The sequence below is a fragment of the Hydra vulgaris genome, chromosome 07 (genome assembly GCF_038396675.1).
Source record: "Hydra vulgaris chromosome 07, alternate assembly HydraT2T_AEP".
Classification (NCBI taxonomy): domain Eukaryota; kingdom Metazoa; phylum Cnidaria; class Hydrozoa; order Anthoathecata; family Hydridae; genus Hydra; species Hydra vulgaris.
In genome coordinates this window covers 13,840,001-13,861,439 of record NC_088926.1, presented here as the reverse complement: position 1 = coordinate 13,861,439, position 21,439 = coordinate 13,840,001, and the positions used below count along the sequence as shown (strand labels likewise).

Genomic DNA, 21,439 nt, shown 5'->3' with positions numbered 1-21,439 from the left:
TATCTTTTGAAAATGTAGTATGTTAACTACGAAACATGTCAAGATTAAAAAATATTGTGTTTTTCTTTAAAATATGTTTACATTTATTGCTATTATGTTGCTCAAGAAATATATATATATATACGTTGCTTATTACGTTGCTCAAGAAATATATATACATATACATATATATATATATATATATATATATATATATATATATATATATATATATATATATATATATATATATATATATATATATATATATATAAGAGGCGGATTGTTGGATGTCACAATGGGGGCATTTGATGGTGCTAAAATTTACTAGTTAATAGGTATTTTTAACTGACAACTTTAAATTTCACAGCACTATAACAAAGAAGAATTTGGCCTATATCGTAATGAGTCTTGCCGTACATAAGAACAAAAACTGTCAGATATGAAAAGAAATGGATAAGATCAAAAAACATATTATATATTTTAAAAAATATATTATATGCTTATATTATAAAAAAATATATTTTAAAAAAATTGTTAATTACCTCGATATTACATTAAATCTAAACAACAATACATTCCAACGATATTGTAAACTGGATAATCAATTAAGGTATACCACTCTAACACTAACCACCCTCCAAGCATAATGAAAGCAATTCCTTGCAATATTGAACAAAGTTTATCTTCCATGTCAATTAATGAAACTGTTTTTAAAAAGGTTACTCCACCATATAAAGAACCTTTAAAAAAATTGATGTCGAACACAAAGCTTACCTACCAACAGAGTTGTTAACAAGGCCAAAAGTTACAAGGCCAAAAGTTACAAGGCCAAAGACAAGGCTAAGGCCACATGCTACAAGGCCAATGCCAAGAATAGGAGTTTCAAGGCCAACGCCTAAGCAAACATTTTCAAGGCCAAAGACTTAAATTTTTGCTATACGTTAATAAAGTAACTACGTAAAATAAGTAATGATTAATTACGTAATTAATTACATAAAATAAAGAATGAAAATTTTAATTCTTTAATTTTATGTATTTTATTATAAAGGCCAAGGCCAAAACAACCAAGGTCAAGGTCAAAAATTTCAAGGCCAAGACCAAGGGGAAAATTTTCAAGGCCAAAGCCTTAATTTTTGGCCTTAAGGCAAGGTCAAGGCCAAGGACTAACAACTCTCCCTACCAACCACAACTAATCCCAGATTAAAATCAACATTAAAAACTTTTTAAGCATAATACCTTTTGGTACAACCCTCCATACAGCTTGAATGTCAAAACAAAAATAGTAAACTGTTTTTTAGCTCTAATTGACTTACATTTCCCAGCCGGCCACAAGTTACATAAAAATATTCAATTAAAATTTTATTAAGATTAGCTACAGTTGCATGCCTAACCTAAAGTTTATCATAAATTTGCATAATTGGAAAATTTTGCATAACAAAAACCAACAAAAAACAAAGCAATCCAACTGAGTACAATAAAACAATTTACCCTTTGAATAATTAGTGTTAATCTAACAATATTGTCTATCAAACAAAACTCTAAGTTCCAGTGATCATGAATATAATTAAAAAAAGGTATGATTTGACATACACCATTTAAATTAAGATACGCAAATCATCTGAAACCATTTGGATCAGTTAGGTATAGAAAGGACACAGAACTCTCTAAGGAAATATGAAGTAATCTAACAACAAAAATGTGCAAGCTTTGTCCCTATGAAAATATGTAATTTTATCACATAATTGTAAAAGCAAAATCCCTTTTAACCACTTCTTTTATGCCTCTGCAGTACCTCAGATGTGTCCCCACACTTATTTGGTGTTTACTAAGAGTTAAGTGAAAGAAATTTTGTCGATATTGCATTTTTGGATTTCACAAAAGTGTTTGATAAAGTTTCTCATTGTGGACTACTTCATAAATTGAAAGCATAATGGATCAATGGCAATGTTCTTAAATGGATTGAGCCATTTATGATTAGTAGAAAACAGCAAACTGTTTTAGGTGAACATTCTAGTGACTGGACTGATGTTCTAAGCAGAGTTCGACAAGGGTCTGCACTTGGTCCAACATTGTTTCTCATCTTTATAAATGACTTAACGGATAAGATAAAATCAGTTCATAAAATCTATGCTGAAGACACTAAACTGTTACAAAAAAAAAGATCTGAGTTTCACAATGCTGATTGTCTGATTCATCAAAACGATTTAAACATTGTCACAGAATGGTCAAAGGAATGGCTAATGGAATTGAATGTTGCAAAATGTAAAGTTATGCACCTTGGTTACGGAAATAGTAACCATAAATATGTAATGAATGATGGAAATGCATTACTTACCCTTAAGGCAACTGATATTGAGAGAGACCTGGGTATCGTTATATCTAATGATCTAAAATGAAATCAACACATACAGGTTGCAACACGTAAAGCAAATATGATACTTGGCCTATTAAAAAAAACATTTAGATCAAGAGATATGAAGCTTTGGAGTAAACTTTACACTATGTACATTAGGCCACATCTAGAATTCGGTGTTCTAGTATGGTGTCCTTACTTAGAATGTGACATCAAAGAAATTGAAAAAATTCAGCACAAAGCAACAAAAGTACCTCATGATTTAGTAGAATTACCTTATGCTGAAAGGTGTTGGCGTCTCAATTTTTCAAGTTTGGAAACTCACAGGCGACGTGGCGACTTGATCCAACAGTTTAGACTAGAAAACAGTTTTGAGATTATCAATTGCAATAATCCACCATTTCGCAGATTACTATCCAACGTCCTAATGCATGAATTCATATAATAACGCTTGTCATAATTTCTACACAAATCATATTGTCAATGATTAGAATAACTTGCCGTTAGCGTGCAAAAAGACTTCATCAGATAATGCATCCAAGAATAGAATTAACAAGTATTTTTTTTTTACAGCTGCAAACAGTACATCTTTGACTGATTTTATTAATTAACTTTGGCTGCATGTTTATTAATTAATTTGTGCTTTAGCAGCTACAAATATTGACTTTTTAGATACTATTGATACTGATACTATAGATACTGTTATAAACATAAACTATAAGATAATGGATGTAGCAGCACTTCTTTGTAACAGCAGGTTATAAGATAGTCGATGTATATACTAAAGCCAATAAATATTCTTTATGTTTATATTAAAAAGTCACCACTTTGGGCTAATCTTCACATGAAAGCATAACAAGCAATAAAATAAAATTATTTTAGACCACATATCTGTAGCTTTGCCTAATTTTATTTGCAGTAATCACTTATGTAAAGATTTCTGAAAGTTTAGGAAATTGTGATGCAAAAAGAGTGTCTATCCAGTTTTGGGCAACAAACAAGCTCTTTTTTCATCAAAAATGTTACCTGCCTCTGACAATAGTCTCACTTTAATGTTTCTTATCTTTTAAATAGTTAAAAAGTATAGGATATCTAATACAGTAAATATTTCATATATATGTGTGTGTGTATATATATATATATATATATATATATATATATATATATATATATATATATATATATATATATATATATAAATCTATAATTTGTTGTCTTTGGGAAGAGCGGAAGGAAAAAAGTGATTCTTACGCCAACACATACGTCACTTTTAATTACTTTTGACTTTCGTCCAACATTTGCGTGTTGGACGAAAGTAAAAACCATTAATTTAATTACAAATAAATCGTTTTTAAAAAAAACCACAAAAACGCAAATTTAATTGACCAGAATGTTTTAACAACATTCTGAATGTTTTTAACAATATAAACAATGTTTTTATTTTTATTTTTTTTAAAAAAATGTTTTTATTTTTAATTTTTTTAATAAAATGTTTTGTTTTTTTTACTGTAAATCATGCGCGGAGTGTTGCTACATCGACTATCTTATAGCCTGACTCGCAAGGGAGTGCTGCTACATTGACTGACAAATAGCCTGACTCACAAGGGAGTGCTGCTACATCGACTGACAAATAGCCTGACCCGCAAGGGAGTGCTGCTACATCTACTATCTTTTAGCCTGACCCGCAAGGGAGTGTTGCTACATCGACTGAGGGTTTGGTTGGGGCAGGCAGTCTATCAATTAATAAAAAAAAATAATTCTGGTCTTGCATTTTAATTTTTACTTTTTGTCAACAAAATATGGAAAAAACTTTCGGACAACATCTACAGGTTGTATATATATATATATATATATATATATATATATATATATAAATATATATATATATATATATATATATTTATTTGTATATATATATATATATATATATATATATATATATATATATATATATATATATATATATATACATATATATATATATAAATATATATATATATATATATATATATATATATATATATATATATATATATATATATATATATATATATATATATATATACTTTAATGTTTCTTAACTTTTAAATAGTTAAAAAGTATAGGATATCTAATACAGTAAATATTTCATATATATGTGTGTGTGTATATATATATATATATATATATTTTCTTATATATATATATATATATATATTTATTTATATATATATATATATATTTATTTATATATATATTTATTTATATATATATATATTAGGCCTTGTTAAGAAGCGTTACGCAGCTCGCATTTTGCTTGCGAAAAGGCGATTTGCCTACGCGTTCAGCAGTTTTGCGCTACGCAAAAACTTACATCTTTTAGAATATTTAAATTATCTTTTGATTATCCTTAACGTGACGTTTATTCAGAAGAAATAAAGTCGTAAGTAAAAGCATTTAAATGCAATTGTAAACTAATAGATTTTTTTGTTAAAGAAACAGTTTGTTTCATAATTTTTTTTTATTAAAAATTAGTTAAAAAAAATAAAGTGTTTAAGTTTTATCTTCAGGAATTAAATATATAAATTCCTTTTAAATATAAAAATTATTTTTAGTCATAATAGTTTAAAAAAAGCACGATTTATTTTGATGTAAACATTTTATTAATAACATATTTTGTTTATTGTTAATTCAATAACGTAAAGTTTTAATGACGTTCATTTAATTTATGAAAATAAATTATGATCACGAATATGTTATCGGTAACTGATAAATAACAAAAAAAAACTCTATCGTTTAAAAACATTATTAAAAAGAGTTCACAAATTAAATAAGAAAAAATTTATTAACAATTATTAACAAAATAAAATAACCAAAAACCAAATGTAAAATCATAAGAAAATAAACAAATATTTTACGTTTCATGAAAAAAATATTTTTTTCAAAATAAAATTTAGTTTATATTTGAAAAAAAAAATAAAAATGATTTTTTTAATAAGAACTTAGATTTTATTTGTAACTTTTGTTATAGTGAGAAAAAAAAAACTTTTTGTATGATTTTTAACGCGTTAATAAAATAACTTTAATTACAATGCGGTACTTGTGAAGACGCTAGTGACGCAATATAACTTCTAACGATGCAAAATATATTTGCTGAGTTGAGTTACTTAAAACTGCATGACGCGTTTTCGCTACGCAGCGAAATCTTGTAACAAGGCCTGATATATATATATATATATATATATATATATATATATATATATATATATATATATATATATATATACATATATTATAGGTTACAAATATATATTATGTAGCTACGATGCTGAAGTGCAGGCTTTCACTTTCAATCTTGAAGGTAAAAAACTACATAAATATAAATCTCGTTCCGGCTAGAATTTTTTCAACAATTACAGTAAATCCGGTTCTGGCCAGAATTCAAAATTTTCAATCCAGTACACCCCTAAAATAAATCTTTTATTAATATATCAAAGTATTATTTCTTACCTCTTGCAAATGCAAATTTTGCTTTTTCAAAATCACGTACTTTTCTCTGAGGTTGGATGGCTAAATTTATATTCAAAAATTAAGATATTCATATTTTTATAATAATTTATAATCTTTTAAAAACAATTTCCCCGTTTCTCTAGAAACTTTTAAACAACTGAAACATTTTAATAATATTGAAGTATAACTTTACTATAATTCCATCTAAACTATTTAACTCCATTACTTAATTCCTTTTTTTAATAATATTTAAAATTCCTGCAAAAAATTTCTTTTACACGCTTTAATTGACAAACTGATGCTTTATTTTGCAAATACAAGACCATAAATAAATAAACTGACAAAATAGCAAGCTAAGAAAAATTTAAAAAAAAAAAGAAAGTGCTAAAATTTTCATTTATCAATTGTATGATTTTTATATGAGTATTATATTTTTTATAGAGTATTATATTGGTGCCCCATTCATTTCTGTTTTCTTATTGGTACCCCATCCACTTCTGTTTTCTTATTGGGAGTAGTGCAAGTGCCAATTAAAATTAAGATTTTAACAGTACTCTACTACATAAAAAAAAAAAAATGTTGGTCACCTTATTGTATACTCTGAATTTTTTTTATCTTTATTTAAACAATGAGAACTTAGTTCTATTTTTATCAAGGTTATTTATCACTAGTATTTTTTTTCTCCTATCCAAATGATGTTTTAAAAATCAATTAACTTTGATAAACAACAAAAAATATTGAAGGTATTTGAAAAAACAATTAAAAAATGACAAAAAATTTTATTTAAAAATATTAACAACTATATTGATTTATCTTGCTAACTTTGTTCATTTTGATACAAAAAAAAATCACGCGTTTTTTGCATTTGCATTTTTATAACTAAACTTTTAAAAACCAAAAAAAGGAAAAATGAGAGGATACAAGAAACAAAATTGTTGACAATGGTATCAGTTAAAAGTTTAAACTTTTATATGGTTATGGATTCAAAATTAAATTGCTTGAAGGTTAATCTTGACCAACGGTATTAATACGGATACTGCAAAACTATGCGACTTGAAAAAGAATGTCTTATGGTAAAATAAAGACAATAAACAACACCACAGGTATTATAAAATTTAACATTATCTATATAAGTGAAAACTGATTTACATATGTGTTAACAAAAGATAAATATATGTATATTTATATGTATATTAAATATACATTATGTAAAGTAAAAAGTAAAAAAAGTTCTTTTGACATGTCAAAATAAGAAGCATGTATGCATTAATGGAGCTGTTTTAATCCAGTAGCTTATTTTTTTTTGTTTGTAAAATTCCAAATTAATTCTTTATTCTTTTAAATCATAAAAGGTGCTAAATCATTCTAAAACTTAAAAAAATAAAAGAACTCTAGAAAGTTGTATGACAATTTTATTCCTAAACATTTCTGCATTATTGAAATAAAACATCAGATACAACCATTAACAAACATACATCAGATACAACCATTAACAAACATACATCAGATACAACCATTAGCAAACATACATCAGATACAACCATTAGCAAACCTACATCAGATACAACCATTAATAAACTCCAGGGAATGTTTACTATATTGCAAAATATAAAAGAAAACCAAACTTAAATAACTAAATAAAAAAAATTTAAACTTGCTGTTTAGATTTTTGGCAAGAATTCAGAACTTTATATTTCTGAATCCACACCAAAAGGCCAAATATATGTTAAGAAAAGCTAACAAAACCATTCTTATATCTGAGCAAACCAAATCATAATGGACCTGTGATTGGGATTGGTTTGGCGCCCTTATTTGGCTATGGAATTTTGGCTATAGAATGGTATGAACTAAAATGATAACATTATGCCTAAAACAGTTAATCCACAAATTGGCTTAAAAGAACTTAAAATTCATTAAACAAAAGAAACAAAAAGTAAGTTTTAAAAATTTCATTAAAGATTTGAAAATTCCAAAGAAAAAAATTTAACAGTTATGATTTTAATGCAGCATGCAAAAATTAAAAAAATTATAGAAACACCAACGTAAAAATATAAAAATATAAATATCAAAATTAAAATTATAGGAAACACCAGAGTAAAAAAAAACTATATGAAACACCAAAGTAAAAAAAAATCATATAAAATTTAGCTTTTGTTTTCATGGTGAACTTAAATATCTATGTATTTTATATGGCAACTTTTCAAAGATATATAATTTTTTAGTTAAAGTAAAAAAGATTTTTACTAAATTAAAAGCATTAAAACTGTTATGATTATTCCTCACAACAGCTGTTGTAAAGAATAAATGCTTCCAGTATTTATACCTCACAACAGCTGGAAGCATATATACCAGAGATTCTTAACTTTTTTGATGCTGCACACCTTTGATAACATTTGCTAAGTTGTGGCCACCCCAACAATAAATGAATAAGGTTGCTCCTAAGTCACTGCATTTTTCCAACTAACTATTATGGTATATATTACTTTTAAATATCTGATTTACGCTTTTATAAGCACCACATTTTTTTGTCGATAATTTTTTTATAATTGATTCATAATAATTTTGTAACAAAACAATTAGCAATATGCTTTAGTTAAAATTTTTAAAGGAATAAAATGTTTGGATTGTAAACATTTTATAAAGCCTCAACCTTAAAGTTTTGATTGTGTGTGACTCTTAATCGTATAATGTAGATTGCACAATGCTCACTTAAAATATTGTAAACTTTACAATATTTAAAGTGTGCATTGTGCAATGTGCAATGTAAATTATACAATTAAGAGTCACACCCAATTGAAGCCATCAACTTTAAAGTTAAGACTTTAGTTTATAAAATTTGAAAATATAGCTGAAGAAAGCAAAGATATTATTAAGATTGATATTAACTAAAAAATTGCTTAGAGCCTTCTCACAGACCTTTTTAAAAAATTCAAAAAAGGTCTGTGAGAAGGCTGTGCTTGCTTGATAGCTTGAAGGCTGTGCTAGCTTGATAGCCCCATTAGGTTGCAACTAAATCCACTTTTAATTGAATCTGCCTGAATTAAATTAAACTGATTAGCTATTTATGTCTAAAAACCAATTTTTTAAATGGTTGCTTTCAAAAAATTATTTTATATAATGATAATTTGAGTAAGTACTAGTAATTCAATTTAAATATTTTCTATAGGTAAAAAATTAATAGTATTTAAAATGACAACAAAACAGCAACGAGTGTGTGATGCAATTTTGCAGGCTTGAGTGAAAAATTGTAATAAGTCTCTAAAACCAATTGTAAAAACTGTTGGATATTATGAATAGAAAGTTAAAACTTAAAAGTATTATGTTTGAACTTTCTAAAAGTATTATGATTTGAAGCTTAAAGAAGTAATAAAGAAACCTTAAAGAAGTATAACATTTAATACAATAAGTAGAAAACAGCAACATCTTGAAAATTAATAAAAAAACTAAAGACTATTGCTTTGACTGTCACAGTTAATCCAAACAATTCTCAGTAAGATTTGGCCTAAAATGCAAAACTACCAGTCAAAAGAAATCAACTATAATTAATAACTTAAAATCAAGTCCTTTAAAATGTACAAACTTTCAAGTCTCAATGTTCAAGAAAATTTAGTGGTAAGAAATCATGCAGAAAAATTATACACAAATGCAGGAAAATATAAAAACTAAGTTTAAGATCACAAAACTGAAGAAATTTCCAAAAAAAATATGGCAAGCAATACTTCAATGTTTTTGTCACCATTTCTACAATAAATAGTGAAATTTATCAAAAGAATACATTTTGCCACTATAGAATGCCCAAAATGGTAATGCAACCTTTTTGCTTGACCTAGCATCTTGCCATTACTCAAAATTTACAGTAAACTTTTACAACACCAATGGTATCTACCTACAACAAACAACCCCACAGGTTGTTTTAAAATTTATCCAATTAAGCGAATTTATCCAATTAGGCAATATTAAAACCAAATCATGTAAGAAGTTGAAGTAAGCAAAATCAAACACTGACTTAAAAAAGAAGTGAGATAAATCCAACGGAGAATTTGGATGTGCAAAATCTCATGATTCCTATCAGGAGAAAAATCAGAAAACTTTATTGTGCAAATTTTGTGATAATTTTCAAATAAAATTTTTTTGTGTTAATGAAAATTAGCTTTTTTCCTTTATTTTTTGTTCTAGACTTATTTTATGTTCTAGACTTCATAAGCTTTCGATATAAAAAAAAATTTTTTTTTAGCTCAATCCAATCTTTTTTATTTCAAAAAAGAAAAACACTTAAGCAGCATGTAAAGCAGTTTCAATAAAAATTCGAGGTAGTATGTAAGGATAGTAAACATAGTTATTAGAAGTAGAGTAATTGTACTGAGGTTAGTTGTGCTGAGGTTGATACAATAATGACAATAAATCAACAAACAAAAAAAATCTTATCAGCTTGAAATCAAAAAACTTACCATATCAGATACCAAACTTTCTGTCATACTTCTTTGTTGATTAATTTCAATTTCTAACTGCTTAATGATTTTTTCTTTACTTAAAAATTAAAAAAAAGTTTCAAATCGGTAATGAATTAATGAATGAAAAAACACAAAAATGTGAAGCTTACTCTTGCTTCTTTGCGAACATCTCATCTATTTTCTTAGCTTCTTTCTGATTTTCTAATCGCAACTAAAATGAGACATTTAACATTTAAATTTCTTTTGCTTCAAAGATATAAGTAACTATCTTAAAAGAAAAACTACTTTTTCAAAATCTTCAGTAAGATCTTCAAAACCAGCATTCATATTTAATTTGTCAACAATCTAAAAATAAAATAATTTACCAACAAAACTTTTAACTCAACCAACCATGTTCTATGAATTAAGTAATAAAGATTCTTCATTGAAAAAAATTAGAGAAAGAATATAGCAAGATGTAAAAAATAATTTTAACAGTAGCAGTTAAAAATTAAATACAGAATTATAATCAGCCAACTCTCCTTGCAGCTCTTTGATTTCCAAAGCTAGCACCTCTGCCCTAATATAAAAATTAAAATAATTCAAAATGATACATATCAAGCTAAAACCAAAAAAAAATGTTACTATCAACAGTAAAAATAATAATCAGAAAGAAAATTGAAAACCTTTTTTCATAGGATAAATAACTTGCATTTTCTTGATTGAACAGATTAATTTCTTTGGTTAATGTAGATATTTCTAAATTTAAATCATTCATTTTTCCTCTAAAATAAAAAAATAATATATATATATAATATATATGTATATATATATATACATATATACATACATATATATATATATATATATATATTTTTTTTTTTTTTTTTTTTTTTTTTGTTATTCACCTCCTCAAGGCCAAGAAGGCCACTACAGATGAGGAGGCTACTTAATAATGGTTATAACCCTCTCTCAACTCTATAGCTCCGAAACACAAACTTCGACGAACAAGGCCGCTGCGCAGAGAAACTAGTTGAGCGCGGTACTACCAGGGACGTGATGGGAATCGAACTCGGAACCTCTCGCTTATGAAGCGAGCGCTTTACCACTACACCATTACCGCATATATCTATATATATATATATATAATATATATATATATATATGTATATATATATGTACGTATGTACAGTAGTGCCCAAAAGTAATTGGACAAACACCTTTTTGGTTATATTTTTTCATTTCTTTCAAACTTTCTTAACAAAGGATAAATTTTCAGCATTTTTTTATGAAGATTTCTGTTAAATAATATATATAATGTTACATAGTGTTATATTCTGTTATATAATGTATATAATCTGTGCATAATCCTAGTACTTCATTGGAAAACCTTTTGCTGCAACAACAGCATTACATCTTTGCGGCATTGAATCAACCATATTAATTAAAACATTAATTGGTATTTCCTCCCAAGTGCGCTTAATGAACTCAAACAAATCATGCTGATTATGTATATGTTCTCAAAGATGTTCGATTGGGTTCAGGTCTGAAGATTGTGACAGCCATTCCAAGATACAAACTTTCTTTTGAGCCAAAAATTCTGTGACTAGCTTGAAGGTGTGTTTTGGATTATTGTCGTGTTGGAAAGTCCAATCATGCAACATTTCGTATTTTGCATGTGGCAGCATTATATCTTTGATTATCCCTTTATACATTTTTTGGTCTGTAATGCCTTGAACTCGATAGATTGGACCTACTCCATCATGGCTAAAACATGATCAAACCATTACTGAACCACCACCATGCTTTACTGTAGGAACTTGGTACTTATCATCATTTCGAAGACCTATTGGACGTTGAACATATTTAATACCATCAGAACAAAACATATTAAACTTTGACTCATCACTCCATAGTATTTTCGACCATTGGTTTGCTGTCCAATTTAGATGTTCTTTAGCGAACTTTAACCGTGCTCTACGATTTTGAAACTTGGAAGTTTCAACAAAGTCAGGATGCCCTGAGACTTTATTGTTGAAAAACTTTTTAATGTATAACAAGCTGTTGATCGCGGAATGTTCATATCTATTGAAATTTGTTGCACAGTCTTACCGTATTAGATGCTTGTACAATAAAGTTTTTCACTGCCTCCCTTTAATATTTATTATGTCCCATTGCAAATTATTGATCATTGAATGTTTTTATAAAAATCTGCCTTGAGAAAAAGGAGTTAAAATAGTCCAACCATGCAGGAGTATAATAGAGTTAAATAAATAAGTTATATCAACGTTATATCAATTAGCAAAATTTTGAGTAATTACTCCTAAAAGGGAATTTTTGTTTTGTTTTTCATAATTGTAGTATAACTTGACATGCTTTAGCAAAATTTAAAAATGTTAACTTAATGAGAAAATATAACAAAAAAGGTGTTTGTCCAATTACTTTTGGACGCTACTGTATGTATGCATGTATGTATGTATGTATGAATGTATAAAAGACATTTATGACAGCAAAAAAAGTAAGTTTCTATTCAAAAAAAATTTATTTAAAGATAGCATTTTAAAAACAAAAAAAAGCAGAATATATTAGTACAATGCCAAATCTAAATTCCCAGTAGTAAAAAATATATGTAACTAAAATTTTACTGCATTTTTAGAAAAAAAATTTATAATAAAAATTATAAATAAAGTGTTCAAAATTATATATATTCACCTTAGGAGACTCAACCAATAAGATTTATCTTGAACCTGGCGTTGTGGTCCTAAAAAATCAAAAAAAAAACATACAATAGCTAACAATTAAGCTAAAACTTATATAGAAAAAGAAAATACTTTAAAAGCAACCTTGGGCAGCAGTCTTGATCCCTCCAAGCCCTTGCCGAGTAACTGGTCGATCCGAAACATGAATTGCAGCATTTAAAGCTTAATTAAGAAAAAAGTTTAAATTACAAAAAAGAAATTATCTATATACTATCTATATTGATATAAAAACTTCAAGTTTGTAAAATACTTATAAAAGTTACCTCCTCCAAGTGCTCCACCTCTTGTCACTGGTCTAGCAGATGAATTCTAAAATAACACACAATCAAGTTTACAGCATAAAATTATTATAATGTACTATAATGTATATAGATAACAAATTGCTACTAGTTTTTCCTATCTTTATAGCATACAATGTATTCAGAAAGATTATTGTCCCATGCTAAACCCTCAGTTGATGTAGCAGCACTTTTTTGCAGCACTAGGCTATAAGATAGTCTATGTATGTACTGAAGCCTCTGGCAGCAAAATATTTCAGTGTGATGTCAGAAATGTATGCTTAAGTGACATTTAAAACAGTATGTGTGTAATAATAATATAACATCAATAATAATATAAGCATTATGTTTGGTATCGTACTATCTATTATTATTAAAATTGATACTTCAGCTTATATTTCATATAAGAAGTTCTTCAGCTTATATTTCATATAAGAAGTTCTTCAGCTTATATTTCATATAAGAAGTTCTTCAGCTTATATTTCATATAAGAAGTTCTTCAGCTTATATTTCATTTCTGCTAACGATTAAGCTAATCAAATATAAATATGATTGTTGAAGAAAAGACTTTTGGGGTGGCATGACAGATCAAAATAAAATGATAAACAAATATATTTATAAAATAACTTTAAAATATGGTAAAAAATAAAGACTTTGACGTGAGAAGTGTATTGAAACTGGAAACAGAACTTTTAACTAAAGAAAAAGAAACCAGTGACATCAAAATACTATTGAATGATATCAAGAATCAATCAAATAACTCATCTAATTTAAATGATCATGCTTGGTCAGATGTTTTTAAAATCAAAATAAAACAAAAATGATGCTCATTTGGTTCTATTAAACGATGTTGTCAAAGAAACTCAAGATTTAGAACTAAGACAGAAAAATGTCGTCATTTTTGGATTAAAAACCTTTCAAAACAACGATGAAAGTGTTGCCAAAGAAGAAGATGTAAAAAGAATACAAAGAATATTCACTCAAATTAATGCTAAAGCTTCTATTCAACGTATTTTTAAATTTAATTAAAAATCCAACAAGCCACCACCAGTTACTATTGTTTTAACTAACAAAGAAGTAAAGAAGGCTGTACTTAAAACTGCAAAGAACTTATGAAGTTTACCCGAAACTAATAACATATTTATCAATGTAGATATGATAGAGGCTTAAAGAGTTAAGATGAAGGCTCTCAAAGAAAAATTGAATGAAGCCAACCAAAAACCCCAATACTATTTTGGAATTAGAAATGAGCATGTTGTAAAACTTTTAAAAAGATAGCTATATATATCAAAGCAATCAGAACAGCAGATATTCCCAAAAAATGTACTCTTTAAAAATCTTACTGATCAGCTTCACAGTCAATTATTAAACTTAAAAAACCACAAGCTAATTAATTAACCGAAAATCAACTACAGTGGTGAATGGGCACTGACTAACATTTGCATCTATGCAATAAAATTACTGACTTCCATTTTGTTACAAAAATTGGTAATCCAATTCAGAAGATTACCAACTATGCCATAAGCGGGTAGTTTCATTAGTAATTTAGGATGTGAAACTGAATCAAAAGCTTTCTTTAAATCAAAATAAACATTATTAGTAGGACTGTGGTGCTGGAGAATTAAAGTCCAGTCATGAAGACTTTAAAGAATGTTAGTGCAAGTACTGCGTTTACAAATAAACAAGTAGATGGTTTCGGCAACAAGTAGATGTCAATGAGATAATTACTTGGATTAACTTCTATTTTTTACATTTTGTTCAATTGTACAATTCTGATACTTTTTATGTTGTTGAAACTTAGTTGAATAATAATTTACCTGATAATCTAATATGTTCTAGGTATCACACACTGTTGTTGTATGGAAAAATATTGTTCTAGGTACACAGAAAAAGGTACTCACGTAAACACACTGGTAGAGTAGTCATATTTTTTGCAATTCTATTAAATTTACTAAAGTGGATATACCATAATTTAGAGATCACCTGTGCAGATTTAAATCTTAATGGTCAGACATTCAAAGTTATTGAGTATTACCATAGTTGTGGTTGTGGAAAAATAGCTATTGACTATATGGAAACAAGTGTTAAATGCTTTTCTATATTGTGTTTTACTGATAGAGCTGTGATCATACTACGGGATTTTAACTTACCCGATTTAGACTGCCACTATTATCATGGTCTAGACAGTTATCTATAACTCTTTTTTATGTTTTATAAACAAATATGGTTTTAGTCAGTATGTTGACCGACCTACTTGTGAAAATAGCATCTCAGATTTCATTTTGAGCACTTCTTCTGCATTTATCGAGGATATTTGCATCAAACCACCCAACTTAGCATCCCTAATTAGCATAACTCCCTTTATGTCATTTGTTTGTCACCTCATTTAAATATGCCGTATAACTGATATGCTGGAAAATAGCAAATGTCGTTCCAATCCATAAAAAGGGACCAACAGTTAATTCAAGTAATTATAGATCTCATTGACATCTACTTGTTGCCGTAACCATCTACTTGTTTATTTGCAAACGCAGTACTTGCATTCTTGAAAGTCTTCATGCATTCTTGAAAGTCTTCACTTACATTCTTGAAAGTCTTCATGACTGGACTTTAAATCTCCAGCATCACATTCCTACTGATATTGTTTATTTTGATTTAAAAAAAAGCTTTTGATTCAGTTTCATGTCCTAAATTACTAATAAAACTACCCGCTTATGGCATAATTGGCAATGTTCTGAATTTGATTACCAATTTTTTACATATGAGGTCTCAGGTAGTTAGGTTAAACAATGTTTCTTCTCACAAAATATCTGTAACAAGTGGTGCTCCACAAGGAAGTTTTCTAGGACCTACTTTATTCTTATTGCTCATCAATGATATCAATGACATATATAAAGAGCTTAACATTAAACTTAAGCTTTTTGCTAATGATATAAAATCATATTTCACTTATGATATACTCTCAGTCAGACCTTACCACAGCTATAATGTGTTTGTATGATTGGAGTTGTACTTGACAACTTTAGATAGCAACGAAAAATGCCTTGTTTGCACCATTACTAACCGGAATCAAAACTCAATTATGTTAATAGTATAAATAACCATGAACTTGATCATTTTAATAGCATTTGTAATCTTGTAATTACGATCGATGGTCATTTGATCAGCATATTCATCTTATTGTACATAAAGTTATATTGAGAGTCTATCTAATTCTACAAGCTTTTCATTTACAAGATAGATCACTAATGGTAAGAGTTTACTGCACTTATGTACATTCTATGCTAGAGAACTGTTCTTCGGTATGGTCACCTTACACTACAAATTGAGAAAGTTAAATGGTTAACTTAGAGAATAGTTGGTCTGTGGTCAGTATCCACAAGCATAGCTAGATATTTATTATGATAAATATTTATTATGATAAATATTTATTATGATAAATATTTATTATGATAAATATCTAGCTATGCTTAACTATTGTTCCATTCACTCGAATATCGCCAAGTTGTTAGCGATTTAGTTTTATGATACAAAATTTTTAATGGTAAAGTGGTCACAGATTTATCAAATGTTTTTAAATTCACCTTTTACTTAGGTATTTACGGTCATGTTTTTAATTTAATGTTTTAAACTTTACAAACACCATTTTAACCTAAACAGTACAAAGTTTTACTTTTCCAATTGCGTAGTCAACTTATGGAATAGTTTACTGGAAAATGTAGTATCTACATTATCTGTATCAATGTTTAAAAACCGTCTCGTCCAACTACATTGTTCTATATAATGCCATTTGGTGATAACTATTGTCGATCTTAACACAGATTTATTAACTTGTTTTAATGTTACTGCAGTAAAAGTGACCTTCGGGTCCTTCTGTTGCTTTAAATAAATAAATATACATATGTATAATAGAGCATGAAGAGGACTCCCTACATGTTCTATTATATATATGTATATACTTTCTTTAAATCGTATTTATGTCAGCCAATAAATGTTAAGATCAAATAAGTCAGGTCAGGTTCAGGATCATCACGATCAACCTGCTACTGGTATCATGTAACCCAATACTACTTGTATCCAGCTACTGTATTGTAGAAGGCCTCCTAGGCAAAGACTTTAGGGGTAAACAAAATTATTCTGTTGACCAGCCTTGAACCCCCTTCTTCATCTATTAGGCTGATGTAGATGTAAACCTGTGTTTCCTGCCAAGAATGATGAATGCTGAATCTTCTTAACTCTACTCATAGATTTTTGTTTGTGGCTTCTTGATAGTGGCTATGCAACTCTTCCTCTTCTCTCCTAATGAGGGTACAGCTCTAAATACTCAATTTAATAGTTCTGAGGCCAGCTGTTAATAAGGTTTTCTAAACTCTGTAGTAGCTCTCAGAGAGGCTGATTTCATCAACAGTTGTAAAATATCAGAGTATTAACAAAACTATGTTGCGCATGGAGGGTACTCTTATTAATGCTTTTGGTGTGCATTGACGAGATCACATAAGCAGCCCTAAGTTACAACTTTGAGTTAATAAGCAGGACTTAGACAACTGTTCATTGCTTGGGATGCTGTGCTCTATCTATGAATGAGTCAAGTTCTCTTTAATTGAAACTATACTCAAGGTAATCAATAAGATTAAACATAAAAACTATCACCACCACCCAAATATTTTAATGTAGCTTTCACAAATATTTGTGGTTTTCATAGTAATTTTCCATCAGTCAAATCTTACCTCTTGCAAAATTCACCAGACTTGCTTGTTCTTTGTTAAACTAATTTAAATTCAGCTGTTCCTTCAGATCTCAGTATTGATAGGTAATATGCTTTGATTCACAAAGACTTCAACAGTCACATGCTTGGCTTGGGAGTATACTTGCGCATAAATTCATCTACTTGTTGAAAACCAGATTTTAATCTTTTGACCATTCTTTTATGTGCTTTCGCACTTCTTAACTCTATCACCTTCCTCTTTGTTCTTTATTATTCTCCTTTTTCTCAAGACTGCATTCTTATGGATATAATTTCTGATCAAATTGACCATGACCTTTAACATGAATCTTTTACCCCTCTGCCAATAACAAAATATTGTTTTTGGTGACTCTAATGCACATCACACTGAATAGCTTGGCTCTAACACCACTGACCCAGCTGGCACTAAATCCCATAATATCTGCATTTCTCAATCTTTTACTCAGCTACTTAAGTTTCATTATTCCCAGTTTACTAAAAATCGTATCTTATCTCAGAAGTTAGCTCTTCCTGCCATTCCACTAAAACAAGTTAAATCATTGTTTGACATTCAAATCACTCCACGTTCCATTGCTAAAGTCATATCTCAATTAAACTCTTCTATGGCTTGTGTTCTGGTCAACATTCCTTTTATAGTCTTACAAAAATGTTTTCTAGTACTCTTTACAATTCTCTCTAAATTGTTTAATAAGTGTTTGTGGAAATCTTGTTTTCCTACCTGCAAGAAAATAGCATCTGTAGTTCCAATTTTTAAAAAATTATGGAGAACATTCTGACCCATCCAACTATTGTCTGATCAGTCTTCTATCTGTTATTAGCAAAGTGAGTCTTTGATCAACAAATTTCTAACATTCCATCTTGAGTCAAATAATGTCTGACAATCTTAACGGTTTTCAATCTTCTCATACTATGGCTGACTTGCAGTGGCTAATGAACTTTAACTCCAACAAAACTCAGTTATTCACTGCAAACAATTATAGCAATACCGTCAACATTCCTATATAGATGAATGGCAACCGTATCATAAAAACACATTTTTAATACACATTATTACAGTGGTGTACCCTCCGGTTTTTTCCGTGACAAAAACAGTTTTAATTTCTCATTTGAGTCTTTTTGCCAATCTTAACAAAGGTTTCATTACGTGAAGCAAAAGAGTTGAAAGCTATAACTGCAAAAAAATGTTTTATATATAGAAAAGTATTCTATTATGCTCTCTCAACCTTCAATCAAATTTAATTTAGTTGAATGTTTAAAACATTGTTTTTAATTTTTTAAACATTTTTCATTATACTAAGACTGCTTTTTTTTAGGAAAAAAGAATTTTCCACGTGCATCGTTAATTGCGCTCTAATAATAATTTTTCATGTACATTTTAATAATTTTTTTTATTTTGTTAATTTTAATTGACAAAATTAAAAAAAGTTAAAAAAAAAAATTTATTTTACTAATAAAAAACAAGAGATTCAGCATTATTAATGATTAAACTGCCCATTTACGTGATTCAAAATGGACTATAAGTTTGAAAAATTATACAATTGCATTTGGAACTTTAAAAAAAAAACTGTTTTTTTAAAAATTGTTGTTGCTTTAAAACGCAACAAAAATTTTTAAAAAAACAGTTCAGTCGCACTTCAAAATATTAAATCGCGTGTCAGCTATTTTTTATTAAGTTTGGTGAAATTATATAGTGCACCAAAGTGTACTCATTGTTAAACTACTTTAAATGCTTTTTAAATTTTTTACTAGAATAATCGCAAGGAATAAAATCTTCATGCACCAAAATATGGTTTTATTAATTAACACACTTTTGTAAGTAACAAACTATCTGGTCGACCTGCCGGGATACTGACAGGCATTTTTTTTTTAATTTCAGTCACCCTTGGAGAATACGAGTTGTCCTGTGCCACCGGACGACCATGAGGGTACACCCCTCTATTAGAAAAATATTTTTAAAGTTGATTTAAAATAAATGGAGACTAGAAATCAAAATAAAGTATTGGTATAAACTTATTTTTTCTTTAAAAATAACAATGTAAGAGAAAGTGCAGACCTTATGACAGATCAGGTTCAGACTTTTGGCAAAGAGCTAGAACTCCAACAAAGCAATATTATCTTGTTATAACACATGTTGAAAAACTTGTTTAGAAATACGAAAGCTGAAAAAGAATAAAGGCCCCAAAACAAAAACTCAGCAAAGAAATGAAGAAAATTTTTCTCAAGAAATCAAAGAACTATTTCATATTGCTCATGAAGATGATTTAAAATTAATCACAATAAAAGAAAACAAGACATTTCTCAGGCCTTGTTTTAAAGCATTACGACTAGAGCAACTTACGTATGCCATAAGCGATTTTACATTAGCAGTAAGAGATTTTGGTTAAGCAATTTTTATCATTTTTTAACTTTTAAATTATTCTATAAGTGGTAAGATAAAAGAAGCAATTAATTTTTAAAAAAAACCACATTAACTTTTGAATGAATAAAATATTTGTTACAAAAGTTTGAATAACAATTAATGTTAGATATAAGCGCTATTTACTAATGAAAACAACTCGAATAAATTAAAAATTTATTTTTATTTCGTTTTTATTTTAAATAATTTTCTTATAGATAAAAAATTCTTTTATCATAGCAACTTTATTATTATTATAGTTATTATATAACAAAACAGGAAGGAGCTGATAAAAACTAAATTAAACTAGATACTTTTTTAAGTTCAGAAACACCATACAGTCCCAATGATGATTCTGATATAAATACTTTGCCACATGAAATCAATTCATACAAAATCAGAGAACAAGAAATTGAGATGGAAGGTGAAGAATTGAGCCAAAACAGAGAATTGAGCAAAACTGAAGAGCCATCAACGGTAAGCCAACTTTAAACACTGTTTCTGCAAATTTAACTAGCATACTCTCTTTTTGTACATGGAAAGAATTTTTTGATTGACATTAGACTCTTACAAACAGATTCAAGAAATAGTTATGAAGAGTTCCGTAAATCAAACTAAAGAAACTATGAGAATTGTACATTTAGCTCAAGTTTTTTTCGCCCAAAAGTTTCAAACAGTAAAAGTCATCCTAGATTGTGGCTAATTTACTAAGAAAAAGTGAATAAAATATTTTGTTTTTGTTGTAAACTATTCAACAATACAAATATTTCCCTTGCAAGAACAGGATCTGCTGACTGGAGCTATTTATCACAAAATTTAACAAGGCATCAAATTAGTGTGAATCATATTGAAAGCTTTGGGAAATGGATCAAGTTGAAAAGAAGACTTTAAAGTTCACAAATTGTTGAGTGTTTAATAGAGAAGCAATTTTTGAATGAAATTGATCAATGGGATAATAATCTAAAAACAATAATTTCCATAATCATTATGATGGCATCACAAAACATGG

At 28.0% G+C, this 21,439-nt stretch overlaps 1 protein-coding gene across 2 annotated transcripts in view; it reads right to left on the bottom strand.

The window, feature by feature from the left end:
• The window catches only part of LOC100201616 (intraflagellar transport protein 74 homolog), a 55,599-nt gene that overhangs the window by 29,722 nt on the left and 4,438 nt on the right, over positions 1 to 21,439 (bottom strand). For both annotated transcript variants that reach the window (XM_065801124.1, XM_065801125.1), the window contains 9 exons: positions 13,277 to 13,322; positions 13,098 to 13,175; positions 12,967 to 13,015; positions 10,941 to 11,039; positions 10,774 to 10,834; positions 10,561 to 10,620; positions 10,425 to 10,486; positions 10,273 to 10,351; positions 5,825 to 5,884 (listed from right to left, as the gene is read on the bottom strand). In XM_065801124.1, coding sequence (XP_065657196.1) covers positions 5,825 to 5,884; positions 10,273 to 10,351; positions 10,425 to 10,486; positions 10,561 to 10,620; positions 10,774 to 10,834; positions 10,941 to 11,039; positions 12,967 to 13,015; positions 13,098 to 13,175; positions 13,277 to 13,322 — 594 coding nt within the window. The remainder of the gene's footprint in view (positions 1 to 5,824; positions 5,885 to 10,272; positions 10,352 to 10,424; positions 10,487 to 10,560; positions 10,621 to 10,773; positions 10,835 to 10,940; positions 11,040 to 12,966; positions 13,016 to 13,097; positions 13,176 to 13,276; positions 13,323 to 21,439) is intronic.